The 21746-nt window shown below is 44.5% G+C and overlaps 2 protein-coding genes across 9 annotated transcripts in view; both read right to left on the reverse strand.

The window, feature by feature from the left end:
- Positions 1-21746, reverse strand: part of poln (polymerase (DNA directed) nu) — a 58762-nt gene that overhangs the window by 36736 nt on the left and 280 nt on the right. For 5 of the 6 annotated variants that reach the window (XR_013121113.1, XM_076973728.1, XM_076973727.1 and 2 more), the window contains exons 2-18: positions 14875-15012; positions 14599-14677; positions 14404-14505; positions 13321-14246; positions 12403-12530; positions 10275-10871; positions 9187-9356; positions 8958-9070; positions 8607-8746; positions 8234-8302; positions 8080-8140; positions 7733-7797; positions 5244-5327; positions 4955-5065; positions 4480-4536; positions 3864-3917; positions 3610-3675 (exon numbers count right to left, since the gene is read on the reverse strand). Coding sequence is in view for 5 of the 6 variants with exons in the window: in XM_076973728.1 (XP_076829843.1) it covers positions 3610-3675; positions 3864-3917; positions 4480-4536; positions 4955-5065; positions 5244-5327; positions 7733-7797; positions 8080-8140; positions 8234-8302; positions 8607-8746; positions 8958-9070; positions 9187-9356; positions 10275-10871; positions 12403-12530; positions 13321-14246; positions 14404-14505; positions 14599-14677; positions 14875-15012 (2960 nt within the window). In the remaining variant the exon portion in view is untranslated. The remainder of the gene's footprint in view (positions 1-3609; positions 3676-3863; positions 3918-4479; positions 4537-4954; positions 5066-5243; positions 5328-7732; positions 7798-8079; positions 8141-8233; positions 8303-8606; positions 8747-8957; positions 9071-9186; positions 9357-10274; positions 10872-12402; positions 12531-13320; positions 14247-14403; positions 14506-14598; positions 14678-14874; positions 15013-21746) is intronic. The other variant, XM_076973726.1, reaches the window with a different exon arrangement.
- On the reverse strand, positions 15356-21649 carry haus3 (HAUS augmin-like complex, subunit 3). 3 transcript variants are annotated; one of them, XM_076973731.1, is made up of 5 exons: positions 21472-21649; positions 19678-20777; positions 19014-19468; positions 18529-18811; positions 15356-15835 (listed from the first exon to the last, which is right to left on the reverse strand). In XM_076973731.1, the coding sequence occupies exons 2-5, from the start codon at positions 20662-20664 to the stop codon at positions 15620-15622; spliced, it is 1941 nt and encodes a 646-aa protein (XP_076829846.1). In that variant the 5' UTR covers positions 20665-20777; positions 21472-21649; the 3' UTR covers positions 15356-15619. The 3 variants fall into 3 exon arrangements, with proteins under 3 accessions (XP_076829846.1, XP_076829847.1, XP_076829845.1); XM_076973732.1 differs by having other exon boundaries at positions 18574-18811; positions 19678-20703; positions 21472-21647; XM_076973730.1 differs by having other exon boundaries at positions 19678-20703; positions 21472-21647.

The raw sequence follows: 21746 nt of genomic DNA on the forward strand, positions 1-21746 counted from the left end.
GAGTGAGAACAGAGTGAGAAAAGAGTGAGAACAGAGTGAGAAAAGAGTGAGAAAAGAGTGAGAACAGAGTGCTCTCGCATAATCTCGCGCTGCACACTAGTCGTCGGGTCACGGCAGTGTGAAGTACATCCGACATGCACCACGTGGCGGCTCAGTGCGGTTATGAAAGCAGTTCGACATGCGCTGGTATCTCGACTAGTAAACCCTATTTTCTGCAGGCTTCACCAGTCCTCTTGTTGTCTCTCCCAAATTCTGCCCCAACTCGACAGCGATCCTCGCAGAGAGCACGCTGTACAGTCAGCGCTGTGTGCATGTTGTACTCCCCTGCAGCAGGAGTCACATGGTTTTTTTAATGCCCCAATGCAAGTGAAGGCTCACACCGCCGTGGCTATGCTGTGTGCGCACTGCCAAACGAAGCCAGCTCTCTGCGACCCGGCCAGCCGAGTTGATCGCTCCAAATTCATGCAGGGCAGAGTCCTGTCACCATTTCACGTCGCCCAAGACGAATCTGGTCACAGGTAGCGTTAAAGGGGAAAGACGGCAAGTCCGTATCTCACTCTACCCTGGTTGTACTTCTAACTGCAGGCACATGTGCTTGCCAGTCATTTAGCAAACGTGAAAGTGAAGGCACGCGATACCTCAGCTGTGCGCGGCGAAGCAGCGGGTAACCAGCTGACTCAGCACCACAGCACCGGGGGCTCAGTCTGCTCGCGTCTGACTGAGAATAGCTGCATGTATTCCCTGTTTTCACTTGAGCTCAGCAATGCTTTCACTGACCTTGTTGTCTGTGTCAGGCAAGGATAAGGGCATTTTGGGACTCACAGCGCTGAAACAAGGGTGCAGACGAGTTGATAGGATGCCCACAAGGCCGGCTTGTCCCGCTTAAATCCTGTCTCCCTTTTCCCATGCATCACTTTCATAGTCTCATGTTGCACCAAGGGGGTTACAGAGAAGATTGAAATTCGTGTGTTTTCAAATGGACATTTGAATAACAACAAATCTAGTCCTAGATTCCTGTTGAAATTGTGCACAAAATAATGTGGCAATAAAAACAGCACTGACGTTCTCCAGCCTCCAGAGGCCCCTGGTTCAGTCTATGCAAACTGATTTCACACACATGCCCACATGCAGGCCTTTCAAATGAATGTAACTACTGAACAATTTTTGACATTTTTTTACTCTGGTACTGTAAAGCAGTTTAAGTTTGTTTGCAAGTGACTGAGGCAGTCGTTATGCGTATCAGGACACCCAGGTGTGGGCCATGGCCGTCTCTCAAAAGAACGGCACGGTGCTCAAGTGTCGCAGGGTCTTGTTAACAAGTAAATGGAGGAGGAATTGTGAAGGTTCGCTGCAGTAACATGGACGCTGTGGCAGTCTGGTGTGGTGAAGAGGGAGCTGAGCTATAAAGCCAAGTGATCAATTCAAGGCAAGATGAGAGAGAATGAAAGTGATTGAAATAACAGGTGTGAAGGACAGACAGAGATGAGAGAGAGAGAGAGAGAGAGAGAATCAAGAGAGTGAAAAAAATTTTTTTTTAAGACGCAACAAATAAACTTCTGATGAGAAGCAAAGGCATTGTGTCTCTAATGAAGAAAGAACAATCAATGTGTCTCTCTAGCTGTCTCCCTTTCTCACTCTGTTACAAACACAAACACAACAACTTTTTCAGTCACTATACTGAATTAAGGTGAGAAGTTACACACGCACGCTCGCGCACACGCACGCACACACACACACACACAGTAACAACAAAGAGAATGTGTACCACTACAAAGAGGCCTCACCTTAATCTCTGCAACCATTAATACAATTTTTGTCACTTTCAGATCAAAACTACAAATAGCTTCTTTTTTTTTGCTAGTAATGATTAAAATGTAATTAGGTCAAATTTCAGAAACTGGTCACACTATCTAATGATGTTTACTTATTTAAAGATTTTAATGAGGGTTTCAGGAAAAAAAACAGGTAACAGTAGCAAGTCTTTACATATCCTCAAACATCTTATTCTAATATGGTAGTGTGGTATGGATCTACATCCAGCACTGTTATGAGGTATTTAATTCCTCAGCACATACCAGTGGAGTGATGGCTTAGCCACTAATCAGTACATCAGACCAACATCGACCGCTCCAAGCACTGAGTGACAGAATTATGAATGGAATGCATAATGGAAGGAGTAGAGATCAATAGGCAATATGTGAGTGTGTGTGTGTGTGTGTGTCTGTGTGTGTGTGTGTGTGTGTGTGCATTGCCCTGTTAGTACAGTGACTAAGAGATAAGATATTGCTATCTGTTCCAACACATACAAGCATACTGTACATGTACACACGCCCACATCAAAACTGATCAAAACTAGAACACTAAAGTGATAACATACCATGGTAAGACAGGAAACAGAGACAGGGGCAGAGGAGAACGCTTTCAGAAGGTTATAAATAAATAAATGGAAAGAAATGGAACTGAATAGGTAAGAAGATAAAGAACGATTGAGTGAATGAATGAATGAAACTTGTATATAATATATTGAATACACTGTGCAAGTGAGTCTATAAAACAAACACCGAACAAAATGAAAGAGTAAGAGAGCTTATAAAAGTCCACAAGTGAGTGACAGTGAGACAGTAAGCAATACAACAGGCTTCATACCGTCTGAAATCCACCAAATAAATGCCACTCAGTGTCAAAGCACATTAACCTTGAGCGTCTGTGAATGTTTGCCACAGAGATCCAGACTGAGTTACACAGTCTAGTACTGAGGCCATAGGGTGATGGAGTGATTCAGCAATATAGACAGACATTCACGTCTAAAAATAACTATAATGCCAGTGGTACACATGACCCACATTCACAGAAACACTCCAGCACATCCCTCACATATGCACTACTTTAATCTCCCACACGTCCCTCGTTGGGTCTCAGGGTTCTGCTCTGCTCTGCTGTCTGTCTGCTGATTTATGCATATATCAGCAGAGCTATTCCTGGTTTCACAAAGCTGCTAACACTATGACTGAAGAACTACAACAACACACCTACGTGCGCACGCACACACACACACACTCATTTAGGCACACACACACACACACACACACACACACACACACACACACACACACACACACACACACACACACACACACACACACACACACACACACACTCATTTAGGCTTTCTCCAACAGTTGCGTTTTTCTGAAATGGCTGGCAAGGGTGTATGAAAGTGTGTTATGCATGTGTGAGGGGGAGAGCTGAAGTGTGGTGTCTACAAACACAGGCCCACATCAGTTCATTCAGCCACGCTGCAGCAGACAGCTCAGCCTGTGCGTGTGCGAGACGACATGTTAAAAGACAGTAGGACGCCAAAGAGGAGGAGACAGTCTGCAGCGGATCCTGAACAAGTGAGTGAGAGTGAGGTGTGGAAGACAGAAAGGAGGAGAAGAGAGATAACGAAGAGAATGAGACGGAACAGACAGAAATGTGAAAATGTGAACGGGATGGAGGAATGATGTGATGAATGCTTGTTAAAGAAGGCCAGGACATGAGACAGTGAGAAAAGAGACGTGAGGAGAAGAGAAACACCAGAGGAACGGAGGAGATGAGCAAGGCACTCACTGGATGCTTGGCAGACAGTCTGCCAGTCACCGCACTCGTCTGATTCCATGTGGAAGAGATGAACGTCTGAGAGGAACACAGAGGACCAGAGAGTGAGAGAGATCTACATTTAAAGCATTTGGCTGAAGCCTGCATCCAAGACTTAGAGCTTGATCAGTATGACGGTACATGTACTCGACTTGAGGTGGGATACAGGAGAGTCTTTACATGTGGCGGTAGTTAAAGTAGGTTCACGATATCTTCAACTAACCCACCTTAGTCATCCGAGACAAAACCCCATCCACAAACGTAGACTTGATCTTGTGGGCCTGTTGAGGAGAAACAGAAACACTGGTGATGGAGGACTTGAGAGGCGCTGCCATGGCCCAGCTGGTGCGGAGAGCGTGAGGAGTCACAGCTCCTCTGTGCTTGCTGCTCCACAGCAGACTCACTGCAGGGTTCTGCCTGTACATGGTGGCCGTGACAGTGGGAACAGGGTTGAGCTGTACGGTGGTCTCCACTCCCAGGGGAACCATAATATCTGTTAACAACTCACTAATGTTGATTGGGTGTCTGATGGTGTAATGTTACACAGCTTCTCTTGTGTTGAGTTTGCTCAAATACATTTCAATAATAAAAAAAGAAAAAAAAATTGATTAAGTCTAGTCTAGACTTCTGTAGATGTTTACTCTAATGCTACTGAAGAAAAAACTGTTATGTATGTTAGCTACTTTCTGTTTTGCTTATGGCTAGACTGCATGATCTAGCAAAACTGCTCCTTTGCTGCAGTAAAAATACACCGAAAGCATATTCTGTGTGCGTTAGTGCATTGGGTAGTGTGAAAGACAAACACACACACACACACACACACACACACACACACACACACACCTGTCTGTACTCCAGAATGAGTTTGGGTAAGGGATGCAGGTCCTGGAGCAGTAGAAGCTGTAAGAGAAATGAGATCATCAGAGAAAGGTGAGAGGGGGAGGGGGGGGGGGGGGGGGGGTTCTGTTCATCAGCCATAAACATATAGGCCAGCAAACAAGCTAAATCAAATGAAGCCGCTTCCTCCATCAGCGCTTATGTCTGTGGTGCTTCTGTCATGGTGGAGTTGCCCAGACATCTGATGAAAAGCATCGGACACATCTGGGAATATCAGACTGTCTTTAAAAGTTAACATGCTGAAGTACAGAAGCCAACCCCCCCCCCCCCCCCAAAAAAAAAAAACAATAAAAATATGCAAGTTGTTGAGCGGCTTTTAAATTATGCACATAAATAAATAACTAAATAAATTGATTACAATTTGGATTTCATGTTTGTTTATTGTGTGCTATGGAGCAGACTGATGTTATACAAGACTAACACAAATACATGGGGGTGTTACCACAGCCTCAGAGGTGGACTGCTGTTTGAGGACAGTTCTGGGCAGGTTCTTCTCACAGCGCTCATGCAGACGTAACCTCTCAAACAGCACCTGACAACAGCAGGACATGTCAGTCTCCATGTGGACATGTGCACATTACTCTCTACAGGCAAACGTGTACATGAACATAAGCACAGCTGACCATGGCTAGTCACACACACACACACACACACGCACACACACACACACACACACACACACACACACACACACACACACACACACACACCTGTCGAAGTTGAGCACTGCTGGACACCAGGAACTGCTGACCTGCAGCCCGATGAGCCTCCTGCTCCAATTGTTTCATCTTAGTCTGGGTGAGAGAGAGAGAGAGAGAGAGAGAGAGAGAGAGAGAGAGAGAGAGAGAGAGAGAGAGAGAAGGAGTAAAAGAAACGGAGAAGGATGGAGGTAGAGAGAGGCTGAAAGAGTCAGGCCAAGTTAAAACATGTTTTACAGATGCGAAAAGCGCTCAAATACACAGCTGCGTGAGTGACTGTGTGTGAGACATTTTGCTGCAGTAATGCTCCCTGCTACAGAGTCAAACACTCTATTTATATCCTACTGCGCGTCCATGTTGCGTGGAGCCTTGTCCAAGGTTCTGGAAGAGCAAAGTCACGTTCTTTTGCTATACAACGAAGACATTTGTGTTTGAGATAAAGTATGGATGAGATATGAACTAGACATTCAGCTTTTTTTTTTTTTTAAACAACTTAGAACAGGGCAGTTTTAGTTTGAACTCACCAATATTTTTAAGTGAGCAAAAATGTGTCTGACAGGTATTTATTGTTACCCGGGTCTGCCCTGCGTATCTGTTGTCAAAAAGGTGGTCCTAAATGAAGACCAGAGAACTGTGGGGGGGGGGGGGGGGGGGGGGGGGAGCAAGACATAGTGAAGCTGAGAGAGGAGGAACAAATTGATCGGACACCTTACAAAAGCACCGAGCAATGCTAGGACAACAATTTGGAGTGTCTGGACAAAGAAACCAGTGGTCTACTAACAAGCAGTCACTGTATCGGTCCACCAAGGGAAACAAAACCAGCTGGTAGAACTGTGAAAGCTGTGAGGAATCCTCCCCCCAAAACAGCAGTACGTGATTTCACCAGCAACCTCCACATGACAGACGTGAATGTCTCACAGTCCACCATTCGGAGAAGACTCTGAAAGCAGAGGCCACATCATAAAATGCAAAACCAGTTATTCGTGGGGGGGGGGGGGGTCGGTACTAATTCATTAAAGGGCCGAATCTAGCCCTGGTTCACACTGTTCCGCAGACATTTTAAACATCCGGGGCTTGTGCAAAACCGAACAGGCATTAAAACGACAGGCTTAAAAAGGTTCATTTCTTCCAATTGCTTACGCCCCACCTGCAATACCCATGCGCCCCACACTTTGAGAAGACCTGGGCTAGGTGAAGGAAGGGTCAAGGCCCAGGCCCGGCTAGCTGATTATGGAATGGGCTAGGTCAGGGGTGGCCAACCCGCGGCTCGTGAGCCGCATGTGGCTCTTTGCCTGGTTTCATGCGGCTCCCCAGCCGGTCCGCGGGCTCACCTGCACAAACGGGTTTACAAGCCTAGCGAGCCGCTAATACTTTTAAAACCATCGTAGTGGAAAACACGCATTTGACTGTCTTCACAGCTAATAATTTACACACAGAAAAGTGCATCCAAACCAATCAAGAGGAACTTAATCAAGGAGCAAGACAATGACCCAAAACACAAGACTAACGCAACTAAGGACAGAATTTGAGATGAATAATGAAGGCTCATAAACTGGCCAAGAAATTCAACAGACCCTACAAAGCATGCATTTCACCTCCTTCACTGTGTAAGGTCAGCGAGGTAATGCACCTCAGGAATCTTTTTTTCTCAATTACAAATGTCTTCAGTGTAAAACTGGTGTTGCCATTCCTTTACTTTGGCAGGAGGCTGAACGTATATACTGTATAGAAAACGTATATACGTATAATATATATGATATATATATATATATACGTATAAACGTATATACTGTATAGAAAACGTATATACGTATAATATATATGATATATATATATATACGTATAAACGTATATACTGTATAGAAAACGTATATACGTATAATATATATGATATATATATATATATACACGTATAAACGTATATACTGTATAGAAAACGTATATACGTATAATATATATGATATATATATATATATATACGTATAAACGTATATACTGTATAGAAAACGTATATACGTATAATATATATGATATATATATATATACGTATAAACGTATATACTGTATAGAAAACGTATATACGTATAATATATATGATATATATATATATATATATATATACGTATAAACGTATATACTGTATAGAAAACGTATATACGTATAATATATATGATATATATATATATACGTATAAACGTATATACTGTATAGAAAACGTATATACGTATAATATATATGATATATATATATATATACGTATAAACGTATATACTGTATAGAAAACGTATATACGTATAATATATATGATATATATATATATACGTATAAACGTATATACTGTATAGAAAAAAGATCAGCTGCTTTCTGATCTGATCTTTTTTTTGTTGTTTAATAATTATGAAATGATTTGTCTGAGAAGAGGCTGACTCGTACACTTGCTAACTTAAACACACATACACACACACACACACACACACACACACACACACAATCGCTATTACCCCAAGCATCTCTGAGGTCTTCTTTAAGGCCTTTTTATCCACATATATCTTGTGGCTCTCCATAGCTGATAAAAGAGAGAGAGAGACAGAGAGAGAGAGAGAGAGAGAGAGAGAGAGAGAGACAGAGAGAGAGAGCACTTAGGAGTACTCAGAGAAATTGAATATGCGGGCATGCCTCTGATTATTAATGGATTTCTTAATAGATATTCTGGTAATGAAGATGAATGGACACAGTGCTGAGCGTGACTGATATGTTCTCTTAGTGGACTGGATCCTTACTTCAGAGATACTTTTAGATGTCGAGTAACGGCTCTAATAAAATAACTGGTGTTTATTAGCCCGAGTACCTGATAATAGTGGAATCATCTTCATTTCCATGAGGAAATACAGCTTCCACAGGCCTTGTGTCTATAGAGGGAGCAAACCGTGTGTGTACAGTTGTGTGTGTTTGACACAACTGTGTTCTTATATACAGGTTTTTATCTACTAAATGGGATGAACCTGCAACTTGTTCTGAAGCTCCACCATTAAGCTATGTAGGTGAGACAGGCTGGAGACAACATGGGTCACCTATAAGAAAAAAAAGACTATAAACACACACACACACACACAAACTCACTCAGCCACACACACTTACTCTCTTCTACCCTAATTATGTGTATTATATACACATTTTATAGACAAACATACAGTCTGTCTTTCTTTCTAACACACAAACAGACAGACACGCACGCATGCACACACACACACACACACACACACACACACACACACACACACACACACACACACACACACACACTCTCACACAGGTTATGCAGGTTGTCATAGCAGGCACATGTTTCTGTGTGTGTGTGTGTATTTGTGTGTGGACCTTCTTGAGTGCAGACTGTGGAGTGTGTTTGGCCAGGTGAGAGCAGTGCTTGTTGAGGAGGTCCTGGAAGCAGGAGGCTGAATCAGCGGGGTCCAGTAACCAGGACGCTACCTGAGGATCCAACACCTGACAGCTGCTCACTGCTCAGAAGGGCAGATCCATCAGCCCCACAACACTCACCTTTAATATCTGATCACACATCACATGAATGATGACGCAAAACACTGGCACACCACACATGATATAGAGTGCCCAGTTTAAACGTATTCTGCACTACTGTGTTCCAGCCATGGTCCACAGTTATTGGTATTAAGGAGCTGGTGTGTAGAACATCTAGTAACATCATCTTGCCTTGCTTCCAGCTCAGATCTCCACTGAAGTGTGTGAGTGCTGTGCGGAGCAGATCTTTGGCTTTGTAGCACACTAGACTTTGAACTCCACATGCCATCTGCACAAGCATCTCTCTGTAACATACAGTTTTCCCACATGAACTCTAAAAGCACCAACGAGTCACACTGATGGTGCCGTAGTACTGCTGGGATGTTTATGGACACTGTTCTTCTCACACGCAGACACACACCTGGTGAACTGATCCTGGTTAAGTTGTGTGTCTTGTTGGGCCCATACCGGCCGATGCTCCAGTCTCAGAAACAGGAGTCTCTCCTCAGCAGTTCCACTCTCCTCCAGGCTTACGGAGTCGAGACTCTTCTTGAGAAGAACCAGGAACCCACACACGGCAGGGGTGGACTTCTGCAGACAAGAACAATGACACGCACATACACATACACATGTTTTTCTGGGCCCAGAGATTTCACGTCTTTGCTGAATTGACAAAAATATCATTAAGGCATTTGCGGCCATTACCTGAATTTACAGACACATTCACAGACACAAATAGAGGCAGGACTAAAGAGGACTACATACTTTGTGAAAGCAATATTAATGGTAGTAACAAAATGCACAAAACAGTAGAATCGGCTGAACCTTATGGTCTACAGCAGGGGTGTCAAACATACGGCCCGAGGGCCGGAACAGGCCCGCCAGGGGGTTCAGTCCAGCCCGCGGAATAAACGTGGATTATTAAAGAAGAATAAACTCCCAATTTAAAATACGCAGTTCCTATATTGTCCGCTAGGGGCTTGTTTTAGTCAGTTCTATCGATTTACCCGCTTTTTCTGTTGACCCTGGCACCCTCTTAAGTGAAATGTCTTTGTCAAAAAAGAGAAAAGTGGGCACAGAGTGTCGGATTTTTCAAGAAAAATGGAAAGTTCATGTGTCCGCTATTGCTTCCCAGATGTGGAAAATGTCACTGTGATCAGTTTTTCTGCATAATGTACTTAAATAAAAGTTTAACTGAGTAAAAGTGTTGTTGAAATTGCACATACTTTTCTTAAAAAGTAAAATGTTGTTCATAATATATTTAGTAAAAGGACAATTCTTTTCATATAACGATTTTTATAATTTAATTCTTTGCACTAATACAAAGAAAAAAAAGGTGACATTGTTAGTTCCATGTAATTTTTGGAATGAGTTTACTGGTATGGCCCCCTTGAGGTCCAATTAAGTTGTATGCGGCCCCCAGATCAGAATGAGTTTGACACCCCTGGTCTACAGTGAGGTGTGAAAATCACCACCATTATACCCCTGCAAGTGTGATTCCCAGCCTACCTGCACAGGGTCCATCTGTGTGGTCCCGTCCAGATATACCATGGTAGCTACTAGTGCCCCTGCTCTCCCAGCTTCCTCCAACATACACGTCCCCTCCTCCCGTGAAAGACGGCTGACATCACAAATCCGGGGGTCAGAGGTCAAAGCCAGGGTAAGTTTGGATGTTGCTGATGTCATGTCCCCTTCCGTGTTTTTGTCGAGGTTTAACTGGCTGTCTTTCACTTCTGAGGCAAAGCGCCTCTGTTTGGAAGGTGTGGGGATGTCGGCGTGGAACTGTGTGCTGTGTTCTTGTTTCTCCCGTTCTCTCCGGGGCGGTGCACACTCCACTGGCCTCTTTTCCCAAGACCGAGCACATTTCACCGGGTTTAGAGGCTGTCTTGTACTCCCACTCTGCTGTGTGTGGTGGCAAACTTGCACTTCAGAAGATGAAGAGGAGCTTGAGAATTGTAGAGTGCTGACTGTGTGTTTAGGCCAAAGCCCCTGGGACTGAGAACTACTGGAGCCCAGTGCTGGTCGTGGGGGCTCCCATTTAGCAGGTCGTTTGGGGGGAGAGACAACTTTGGTCAGACTTTCTGTCTCACAACTCCCTGTAGTCGCCTGTAAAATGTTTCATATGGACCGAGTCAATATATCAGTGAGCTTTAGTGTGTGAGAGAGACAGACAGAAATTAAATGTTTAAAATGTAAAACAATTTAAGAAAAATCTGAATGGCGAGACAGAGAGAAACAGGAAAAGATTTAAATTTACAGTAGTGTTTAAATTACTTAGTTCAGACTGATGTTTTCTATTCATGCATCAAAAGCTATTAACATTATATGTCATGAACAGCTTTGAAAATATTATTAACATCATGCTTAAACATCTCCCTGCTCTTTTGCATCCCATATAGTTTTCTGTAAAAAGTGTAAATTAGATGGATCTCTATAATCTATAATTTAATGATTCTCATTTAAAGATTACCATCTCAAAAGCTATCTTTAATCCTAAGTGATTCAGGCAAAAAAACACCCAGTATTCACAGTGGACTGTGCAACCTCTAAGTTCATGACTCCCAAGTAGCAGTTTAAAACCTCATGCATGTCAAACTAGAAATGTCCGCAGTGACGTGTGCATACAAGGTATCCTGCTGATCTTCTTGAGCAAGAAATATGTTACGACCCAGTCACAATTTTTTTAAAATAATTAGCTTATTTTCGGCAAATATTCATATATTAATAAAATCAAAAAGCAAGTTTCCTTTGAGCATTAGTGCATGCTGTCTAAACAGACCTTTACTATCAGCTTTAGTCTTCTGAACAAGCAACTTTGTTTCTTCACATCACCTGCAGACATCTGCATGTTTCCATTATTCATTAGGCTGATTCACCTTGAGCGGACGTCACATAAAAGTCTACCAGAAAAACCGGAGATCACTCTGATCACAACTTTCACTTAGCAGTGATCTCACGTGATGGACAGATGCTACATGTGTTGAATTAGTACATAGATATGTTGAATATCCTTTATACTGACTTATGTCATCTGCAGATGCAGTTCATTCAGATGCGGATGTGAATGAACTGATGCCAGAGCATTTAAAACTGCATCAAAGGTTTTGTATTTACATTTTGTCCTTAGAAATTATTTCAAGAAAAAAATAATTTATTTTGGGGAATTTACCTTATATAAAGGAACTCTATGATACTGCAGCTACTGGAGGCAACTGGTACACTGAGGACTTTGATTATACATTCATCAGCTCAGAAAGAACACCCCCATAACGCACTACAGGACTGCTGATGGCTGCAGTATGGTCTGTTCTCCGTATGAATAATGCAGAGGTCAACGGTTACTTTAACTGCTCCCCCATGAACCATTTCTCCCCAAGTGGCATTCCTGAACAGCTTTAAAGTGCTTCATACGTGTGACTGACATATACGCGCCTACTCTCACATGCACACACCATGCACATAACACAAACTACTGGTGTCATCACATTCTCACAGGCTGTTCAGGAAGATCAAATGATTCAGCTGCTTCTGGCTCTGCTGTTGATATGTCTGTGTGCAGGACTTCTCTACTTAGGTTTGACTCATTAAGCATTAGTAGCAATTGTTCTTGGATACCCAGGTGTAAGGTCTCCTTTACCTGTGACTGCACCTGGGGGTTGTGATTCACTCTTGGGACGACAGGAGGCGTCCTGTGCTCTTTCCCCGTGGTACTCTCCTCAGAAACCAACTGAACATTTGTCCAGTCTGTGCGAGGCACACATAAGCCTATATGGAGAATATAAGGGCACATACACATGCAGATGTAACACATCTTGGTTCATCCCAGACCTTTTCATTTAATTTCAGCATAACTGATTGTAGATAAATCAGTTAAATCAGCTTACACCCTCTGGGTCACTGTGTGCATGGACGAGACAGAACACTCACTCCAGCGCACATATAAAAAAGACTACAGCTTTGCTGCAGCAGAGAGCAGAATTGTTCTGTTCCGCTCTTTGTCAACTAACAACTCCCTTGATCAACATTAGTTCAGAACATACTGAAGAGCACAATGACCAAAATAGATTACAGGTAAGAAATTTCAAGATGTATAGAAGTAATCTCTTTAAATGAAATCACATGTATTAAGACTTCATAATTTCACCATAAGATACATTTATGAAGAGTATTAAATGTGGTTAAAAGGCAAATTTAGCTTGCACAAGATAGATAGATAGATAGATAAGATAGTAAGGTATTAGTCATTTAAGTGGGGGTTATAGCACTCGTCTCTCCATCACATTACATTTTACAGCGTCATTTTGTTTTTCCTCTGTTCTAATACATCTAATTTACAGTGGATGACTTGAAAATTAGCTTAGAAATTGAATCAGGAAGGGGAAAGACTCAAATCTCCAACACACCAGTCCCTCTTGGCTAATCCGAAGAACCATTTGGGAATACATGTTGCTGATTGTTAAGCTGTGATCATTACTTTGACACTGAGAACAAAGACATATTACAGACGGAAAGTGTTTGAATGCCCCCTACTGGACACCTTTAGCATTTCACTTACCAGTTAAGAAAGCGGTTCCCCTTTCCCTTAGTCTTGTCTCTCTCTTTTCATTAATTCTGTCCACTGAGGCGTTTCTCCTGACTACTGTGTCATGGTCAAAACCACTGGCTTTAAGTGAAGCAGACGGCATATTGGAGACATCCAACATCCCACTGACTGGCATCTGGAAACGGTTCCGACTTGAAAAATATGGTTTCTCATTTCCAGTTTCACCGGGAGTACAGGGATCAGCAGACACGGTAATATTTAAAAATTCTCCCTCGGACAACGTCCTTTCCGTGAAGTCCTCCTGATGGCTGAGATACTGCCCTTTTCGTACATGTTCTCTCTGTGCATTTCCACGCCCTAAAACTGTGTCACTAGCATCTTCATCTAGGCCCTCAGACAAAAATGCACCAAACTGAGCCTTCCCAGGGTCCCCCTCTTCTGTCGACACAGCCATCACTCCTCCAACTGCCTCTAGTCTTTCTTCAAATAAGTGACTTGGTTCAGACCTTCCTCCTCTGGTTTCCTGCTCACGGTCCTCTTCTGCAACCTGCTTGGAACAGGTGATTGTGGGTATTTTCAGATGACCAAAACTCCATCTCATCACAGTGGGAATTCTACCTGCGCTGGATGCATCTTCACTAGGGCACGGCTGCTGAACCTTTTCCTTCCCTTCCTGTGGAAATGCTACAACATCTAGTCCAGCATTTTGATTCCCCAAGCTAGCGGAGCCTTTCCTGGAGCAAGGCTCCGGGTTCCTAGGTACTGTGATATTATCGCCAGCATTTAATGTTAACAAACTGCCATCGTGCCCACTGTCCATCAGTTTCCCATCACTTGCTTCATTGTCTCCCCACTGATTAAATGCGTTTTTCCCAGACTGGAACAGCTGACTGTGGAGCTCCGAATGTCTCAAAAATCCTTTTTTCCCTTTGTGAAGTCTGCAGGGAGAAAGACTACTCATAAATTTACATTTTTTAAATAATTAATGAGGAATTGTGGCTTCTTTCTACAGCATACTGAAATGGAATCCAATCTTCAGAACATAGATGCATCTACAAAGGCCAAAATCCCACATGTAACTAGATCCAAACTCACACTGTCCACTGCAGCTTTGGGCACGAGTCAGGATTCTCTGTAAGGGTAGACTGGGGAGGTCTTACTGCTCTCTCCCTCAGAGAAGAGGAGCTCTCATAATGCCTGAGACCAGAGCCAACACACAGCACAGGCATCATTCAGACAATACAGCAGACTCTCATTGTGCAGTACCACAAATCACGTCACTGCACTTACATATTGGTCTGAGTGGGTAGCTCTGCGGTTTTGAAGCAGTTGCTTTGAGGCTGACTGAGACCTCCGTTGAATGAGTCCACTTAAGAGACAAAGACATGCAATCCTCACAATAGTTTAGACACATTCACAAACTTTTGGGTAGTTCGTTTGACACCATAACATAGATGTCAAAATGTCTGTTGTAGCAAGAATATCATATCCACTACGTATAGTGATTCTAGAGATTTCAGATGAAGTCCTCATGAATGCAGTGCCTTGCTGCTGTTCATGACTCACTGGTTTGGGTCCTGTTTACTCTGCCTGTATACTGGGCCCTCAGAGCAGCCATGACAGTCTGAGCATCTGAAGATAGAGGGCGGCCAGTCAGCGTGCTGTTAGGAAAACTCTTCATGTCATCTGCCACTCCCTCAATGCCTGTTCCACAAACACACAGAGGCACAGAGTACTACCACGCTGCAGAATCAGTCTAGGCTACAGTAGCTTTAAGGTGATTTTACATTTTGGACTGATCAGGTTACCGAACATATGATCGTTGAATTTAGAATGAACAGAATTCATTGTGTTTTCTCATAGTGGTTATAAACCAGGTTACGCTGAGCAAATATATTGTTTGCAATTAAGTCAGACAGCAAAACCAAATTTTCTCACAGCCTCAACACACTTGGGCATTAGAGTTCCTGCTGGATAAAACCAAATAATGAGGAACCTCCTTAGTCACATCAAACTCACACAATGACAAAAAATGAAGCAGACAGGAACAGATGTTTTCTTTTATTATTTATCAACACTTAAAGTGTCAAATTCAAACATTAGAATTGTACAAAGCAAAATACATGTTTAATCAACTTTTTGTGCAACAGTTTAGGCAAAACATAGTCTAGAGGACACACCATGACACAGTGCAGTCCTTGAGTAAAAACTCTGAGCATCACAGGTTTCAAGGCAATATTTTTATGAAAGATGAATCCCTGTGAACAGGTGTCCATCTGTACAGGGTCAGAAGTGCCAACGGCCCACTGGACTATTTAACACCATCCGTGGCCTCCACCTCTCTCACTGCCCTGCTGAGCAGTGTGGGATCCAGGTGGAAGTATACATAAAGTTCTCTTTCGCGTCTGAGGATGGTGCTTTTCTCTAGCTGAGCTCTTTTGGTCCTCAGGTCTCCCACAAGGTCCTGCAACAGCTTGTACAGGTTCTTCTGCTTCTCTTCCAACTCCCCCAGAACCACAGACAACTCCTGCAAAGGAATTCATTACGTTTTCATTACACTTAAATACTTCATTTAATAATGCGACATTTGACTTATGTCATTCTATTTTAGCTAAACTTGTTATATTCTTGACAAAAGGTTTTAAAAATAATATTTTTGTTCTCAAAAGCCATTTTCCCCCAAAACTGCTTATGAAATAGGAGTTAACTCAAGCTTATAATCAGGACCTGCTTATGTTGGGTCCAATACGAATATGATACAAAGTATCTATTAGTGCAGGTCTATGTTATATCACATTGTTATACAGCAATTTATTTAGACTCCATATAATAAACAACAAGCACGAAAAACATGAAAATCTGAACTGTACTACATGGAAAAAGACTGTATAATGTAAATAAATACACTACAAAAAAAATAAAGGGAACACTCAAATAACATCCTAGACCTGAATGAATGAAATATTCTCATTGAATACTTTGTTCTGTACAAAGTTGAATATGCTGACAACAAAATCACACAAAAATCAATGGAAATCAAATTTATTAACCAATGGAGGCCTGGATTTGGAGCCACACACAAAATTAAAGTGGAAAAACACACTACAGGCTGATCCAACTTTGATGTAATGTTCTTAAAACAAGTCAAAATGAGGCTCAGTATTGTGTGTGGCCTCCACGTGCCTGTATGACCTCCCTACAACGCCTGGGCATGCTCCTGATGAGGTGGCGGATGGTCTCCTGAGGGATCTCCTCCCAGACCTGGACTAAAGCATCCGCCAACTCCTGGACAGTCTGTGGTGCAACATGACGTTGGTGGATGGAGCGAGACATGATGTCCCAGATGTGCTCAATCGGGTTCAGGTCTGGGGAACGGGCGGGCTAGTCCATAGCTTCAATGCCTTCATCTTGCAGGAACTGCTGACACACTCCAGCCACATGAGGTCTAGCACTGTCCTGCATTAGGAGGAACCCAGGGCCAACCGCACCAGCATATGGTCTCACAAGGGGTCTGAGGATCTCATCTCTGTACCTAATGGCAGTCAGGCTACCTCTGGTGAGCACATGGAGGGCTGTGCGGCCCTCCAAAGAAATGCCACCTCACACCATTACTGACCCACTGCCAAACCGGTCATGCTGAAGGATGTTGCAGGCAGCAGATCGCTCTCCACGGCGTCTCCAGACTGTCACGTCTGTCACATGTGCTCAGTGTGAACCTGCTTTCATCTGTGAAGAGCACAAGGCTCCAGTGGCGAATTTGCCAATCCTGGTGTTCTCTGGCAAATGCCAAGCGTCCTGCACGGTGTTGGGCTGTGAGCACAACCCCCATCTGTGGACGTTGGGCCCTCATACCATCCTCATGGAGTCGGTTTCTAACCATTTGTGCAGACACATGCACATTTGTGGCCTGCTGGAGGTCATTTTGCAGGGCTCTGGCAGTGCTCCTCCTGTTCCTTCTTGCACAAAGGCGGAGGTAGCGGTCCTGCTGCTGGGTTGTTGCCCTCCTACGGCCTCCTCCACGTCTCCTGGTAGCACCTCCAGCCTCTGGACACTACGCTGACAGACACAGCAAACCTTCTTGCCACAGCTCGCATTGATGTGCCATCCTGGATGAGCTGCACTACCTGAGCCACTTGTGTGGGTTGTAGAGTCCGTCTCATGCTACCACGAGTGTGAAAGGACCACCAGCATTCAAAAGTGACCAAAACATCAGCCAGAAAGCATAGGTACTGAGAAGTGGTCTGTGGTCCCCACCTGCAGAACCACTCCTTTATAGGCGGGGTCTTGCTAATTGCCTCTCATTTCTACCTGTTGTCTATTCCATTTGCACAACAGCAGGTGAAATTGATTCACAGTGTTGCTTCCTAACTGAACAGGTTGGTTTCACAGAAGTGTGGTTGACTTGGAGTTATATCAGGGTATCTGCACATTTTTAAATCTCAAATTCAATGACTTTTAAGACCTTTTTAATACCTCTCACAAGAAAAAATAATACTATTTCTGGGGATGCAGGTGTGTTCCACATCGTTGACCGGGGGGGGGGGCGAACGAAAATTGTTGACGTTGTTGATGCCGTATACTCCAACGCTAGGAATCTAGCACTAGGACCCTGGAGCGGTTATTTTCTGCATTAGCGCTAGATTCGGCAAAGTTCACATCGCGCCAGAACAACTGAACAACACACACTTAAAATAATTTAATGCCTCCCCTCATAAAATTTCAGACATTTTAAGACATTTTTAGGTCTTGAATATGGAAAACTAAATTTAAGACATTTTAAGACTTTTTAAGGACCCGCGGGTACCCTGTATATTGTGTTGTTTAAGTGTTCCCTTTATTTTTTTGAGCAGTGTATGGTAAGTAAATGAACACTCTTTCAACCCAAAAATCCATAAAAATGACCAGACAACAAAACTATGAACAGCAACACAAAAAAGTTGAAAAACAGAACACATTAATAATTCACTCATCCAATAGCACCAAGATGTGACAATTTTGATTAAAATAAAACCATAAATCGCAAACCGGCATGCAACAGACACAAAAACCCCTAACGAACACCAGCCAACAACCGTGCCACCTCAACCCAACATGCACTTGCGTAAAAAACAAACTACACCATCCATCAAAAATAGCTCACGTTACCAATCAGGGGGCCTCAAAATAGGGGACGGCAACGAAGACGAGCACAAGGAAGAGAAAGGCGTAAGAAGGACCCACCTGTACACTGGGGCAGAGCAGAGCAGGTGCGGCTGTAGCACGTACCTGCGGCCTCAGGAGAGGCTGCATGATGTGGGAGTAGGCCGTGCGCTCCAGAGATTCACGGTCCCTCTCTAAACGCGCTGCAGCGTAACTCTGCTCACACACAGCCCTCTCCAACGCCTCACCAACTGACACAAGTTCCCCATTCAGACCAGAGGCTTCCTCTTCTAGCCTGCCGTACGTCTGGAGGGGATCCTTACACTCGCCAGGGACCTTACCCAGCTCCAACATATGCAGCAGTCTGATTCATACAAATACACAGGAAAACAAATACACAGGATGAATAGATAAGTGAATGGATAAGGTAACGTTACATGATGGATGTGGGCTTAAAAGATTATTCTTCTGCTACATGAAAAACTGAACAAATTTCATGAAAAAGTGAGACTATAACAAATATGTAATGTGTGTTAATGGATTTATTGTATCTTTGTTCATTTCACCTGCTACAGGCCGTGTCCTTGGAGCCAATAACCTGCAGCTTGATGTTAGGCCCCGAGCCAGGCGTCTGGGTCAGTTCAGGCTTGCTCAACGCACTACCTCTCTGAGCTGCCATCTCAACTGCTCCGTCCAGCCTCCGGGCCACCTCCTCCAGCTGAGCCACGGTCCTCCTCCCCCCACGGAGCTCGGCTTCCTGGGCCAGCCGCAGCAGCTCAAAACAGGCTTTCTGGCGGAGGAGCTGGTCCCTGATCTCAGCCTGCCCGGCGGTGTAGTAGTTCTGGCGGGCGATCTGGAGGGCCAGATCACCACGCACCACGGGCAAGTTGAGCAGACGAGCTCCGTCCCGTAGGGCTGAGCGGACAGGCTCACGCATCAGGGCGTCAAGGTCGGACTGGACAGACGAGAGCTCTGAGTGCAATGCAGGCTCACGCCATGAGGCCTGCAGGGAGCCCCAGGGCTAGAGGGGAGCAGAGAAGTGTAAGAGAACGGCAATATAACACATGCCAATATTTACAGTACACATCACTGCAAATCTACCTCATACGAAACCAAAATATATACCATCAGCTTGTAAACGTTCAAGTAAAAATAACTGATCGTAGCACAAGTGTAATGCAGGAATTTGGCAGTGTGTGGTGTAACGCCGCCCTGCGGTGTGTGGTGTACCTGTGTTGGGGTGTTGAGCTGCTCCATGAGCCAGGCCTTCAGCGCTCGGTGCCCCTGCTCCTCCGCCTGCTCCTTCAGGAGCTGGTGCTGTGCCACAATGTGTGCCCACTGCAGCTGGGCCATCTCCTTCCTCCTGCTCTCCACCACCCTCTCGTCCTCGTCTTCCTCACTCTCCCCGCTGCCGCCCAGGTCCTTCAGCTGGAAGCGCTCGGAGGTGGAGGTCTCCACCATGTCGGAGATGCCTTGGAAGAACTGCCGCTGGGTGTAGGCGGCCAGGGCTTTGGTGTTTTGCTCCTCCTGGCGGAGATAAGGCTCCAGGGAAAGCTGGGACAGCAGGACTGGTGGCCCAGGCCAGTGGGTTGGAAGGGGAGGGAAGGTGTTCCCATCTTTCCTCTCCATGGATGGAAGCTCGGCACGGAGAAAGCCAGCTAGCTTCGTGGCCTCCTCCACGAGCCCATCTAAGGCGGCATTGGTGGCTGCGTTTTCAACTGCGAGAGCAGAACCAGCATCCTTCACGGCGCCCCCCGCGTCCTGGCGCAGCGCAAGAACCGCAGAGGCGTGGCCCCCCCGGCTGGACGCCTGCACTTGAAGCTTCTTCAGCCTGTGCAGTTTCAGCTGCTTTTCTTTCCGTAGGGCGTGTAGTTCAGCCTCCAGCTCCTCCACGGACACAGCTCCCTCGTCACACAGCGAGGACAGTGACCCACGTACACCCACTGCCCCGTCGGTGGGGCCACACGACTTCAGCAGTTCCCCCAGCGTGGCCTCGTCCAAGATGGGCTTGCCGGACTCTCGCAGCGCTCTGAACGCCTGCACTTCTTCTGTTGTGAGGACGTTTTTGGGGCTCAGGCGGTGACAGAAGGCGCGGAAAAGATGCAGACTGTCTGGCGCAGCATCGAACAACCAATCGAACTCTGAACCTCTGAGCGATGGTGCACCTGGATAACCCAATCGCCCAAGCGCCTCAACGAACCTCTCCCCATTTAGCATGTTTGAAAGTAGATCCCTCAAACAAGTTTATGTTTTCCCCTGGAGTGAATTGTGAGACAGCACAGTCCAATTTATTCCACCAGCAGAGGATGAAATGTACGAGTTAATAAGAGCTACAGGACAAATTTAACAACGTCTTCAGTACATATTCACACGCGTGCAATATTAGTTATTTAGTCCATGACTAGCACATCACAGTAATTATATTTAAAGGGAGGACCGAAAACGTGTGAATTTCACTAGCAGTTGCGAGACCTCACGAAACTTGTGTGTGTAGTTTCAATGCACTTTTTGACCATAACAGATCTGGTCAGGTACTTTCATCTGGTCCACTGTGTATCATAGGGGTGCAAGTTTAGCTACAGCTAGGATAATAGCTGTTAGTTATCTAGTGTTACAGGCATTTCAACAACAAAAGTGAATAATACTGCCGTTTACCCAGATAGTTAACTACAACTGATGATGAGGCAAAGTGAGCTAACTAGTTAGCTAGCGTTCATTAACGAACCTAGCTAGATAACAGGAGTTATTTCATTTAGCTGAAGTTAACGTTAGCCAGTTAGCTCGCGGGCGTTACACAAATGAAACAAAAATAAAGTTAGTTAGCTATAAAACCACAATCAACTAACTACACCAATGCAAAGTAACATTAGTTAGCCAACTAGTTAATTAACCGGCTAGGTCACGTGACTAACGCTACGGAGCCAACGTCGCTGTGGTGTTCAGAAACGTTACCAAACCTGCCGTAACGGCCTGAGGAGAAAAAATTAATATAATTTTATTTTCAAACGTGAACAAAATGCTCACCTTTTAATGAATCAGTAGCCAGAGAGCTGTGTCGATTAACTTTTCTGCCGACGAGATAGATAACCAACTAACCCCGCTGCTTTTCTGCTGCCGTTTAACGGTTAGCAGGTCGGCTAACGAACGCGACTGCAGGCGTCTCGCGACTCTCGTTCAAAGGTTCGAAAGGGGCGCGCGCGTGACTACGTCATTTCGTTCGCTTTTAAATTATGATACACGTTTGATTGTTTTGAATGGCACGAGCATTGCATACATAACCACACATGAAATAAACTCGC

This window comes from Brachyhypopomus gauderio, chromosome 14 (genome assembly GCF_052324685.1).
Source record: "Brachyhypopomus gauderio isolate BG-103 chromosome 14, BGAUD_0.2, whole genome shotgun sequence".
Taxonomy (NCBI): Eukaryota; Metazoa; Chordata; class Actinopteri; order Gymnotiformes; family Hypopomidae; genus Brachyhypopomus; species Brachyhypopomus gauderio.

Excerpts from the sequence above, each read along its gene's own strand:
- haus3 (XM_076973731.1), bottom strand. The coding sequence starts at position 20,664 with ATGCTAAATGGGGAGAGGTTCGTTGAGGCGCTTGGGCGATTGGGTTAT. Across the intron at positions 18,812-19,013 it reads AAGGACACGGCCTGTAGCAG|ACTGCTGCATATGTTGGAGC; the intron begins GTGAAATGAACA and ends TGTATGAATCAG. Across the intron at positions 15,836-18,528 it reads TGCTCTGCCCCAGTGTACAG|GAGTTGTCTGTGGTTCTGGG; the intron begins GTGGGTCCTTCT and ends ATTCCTTTGCAG.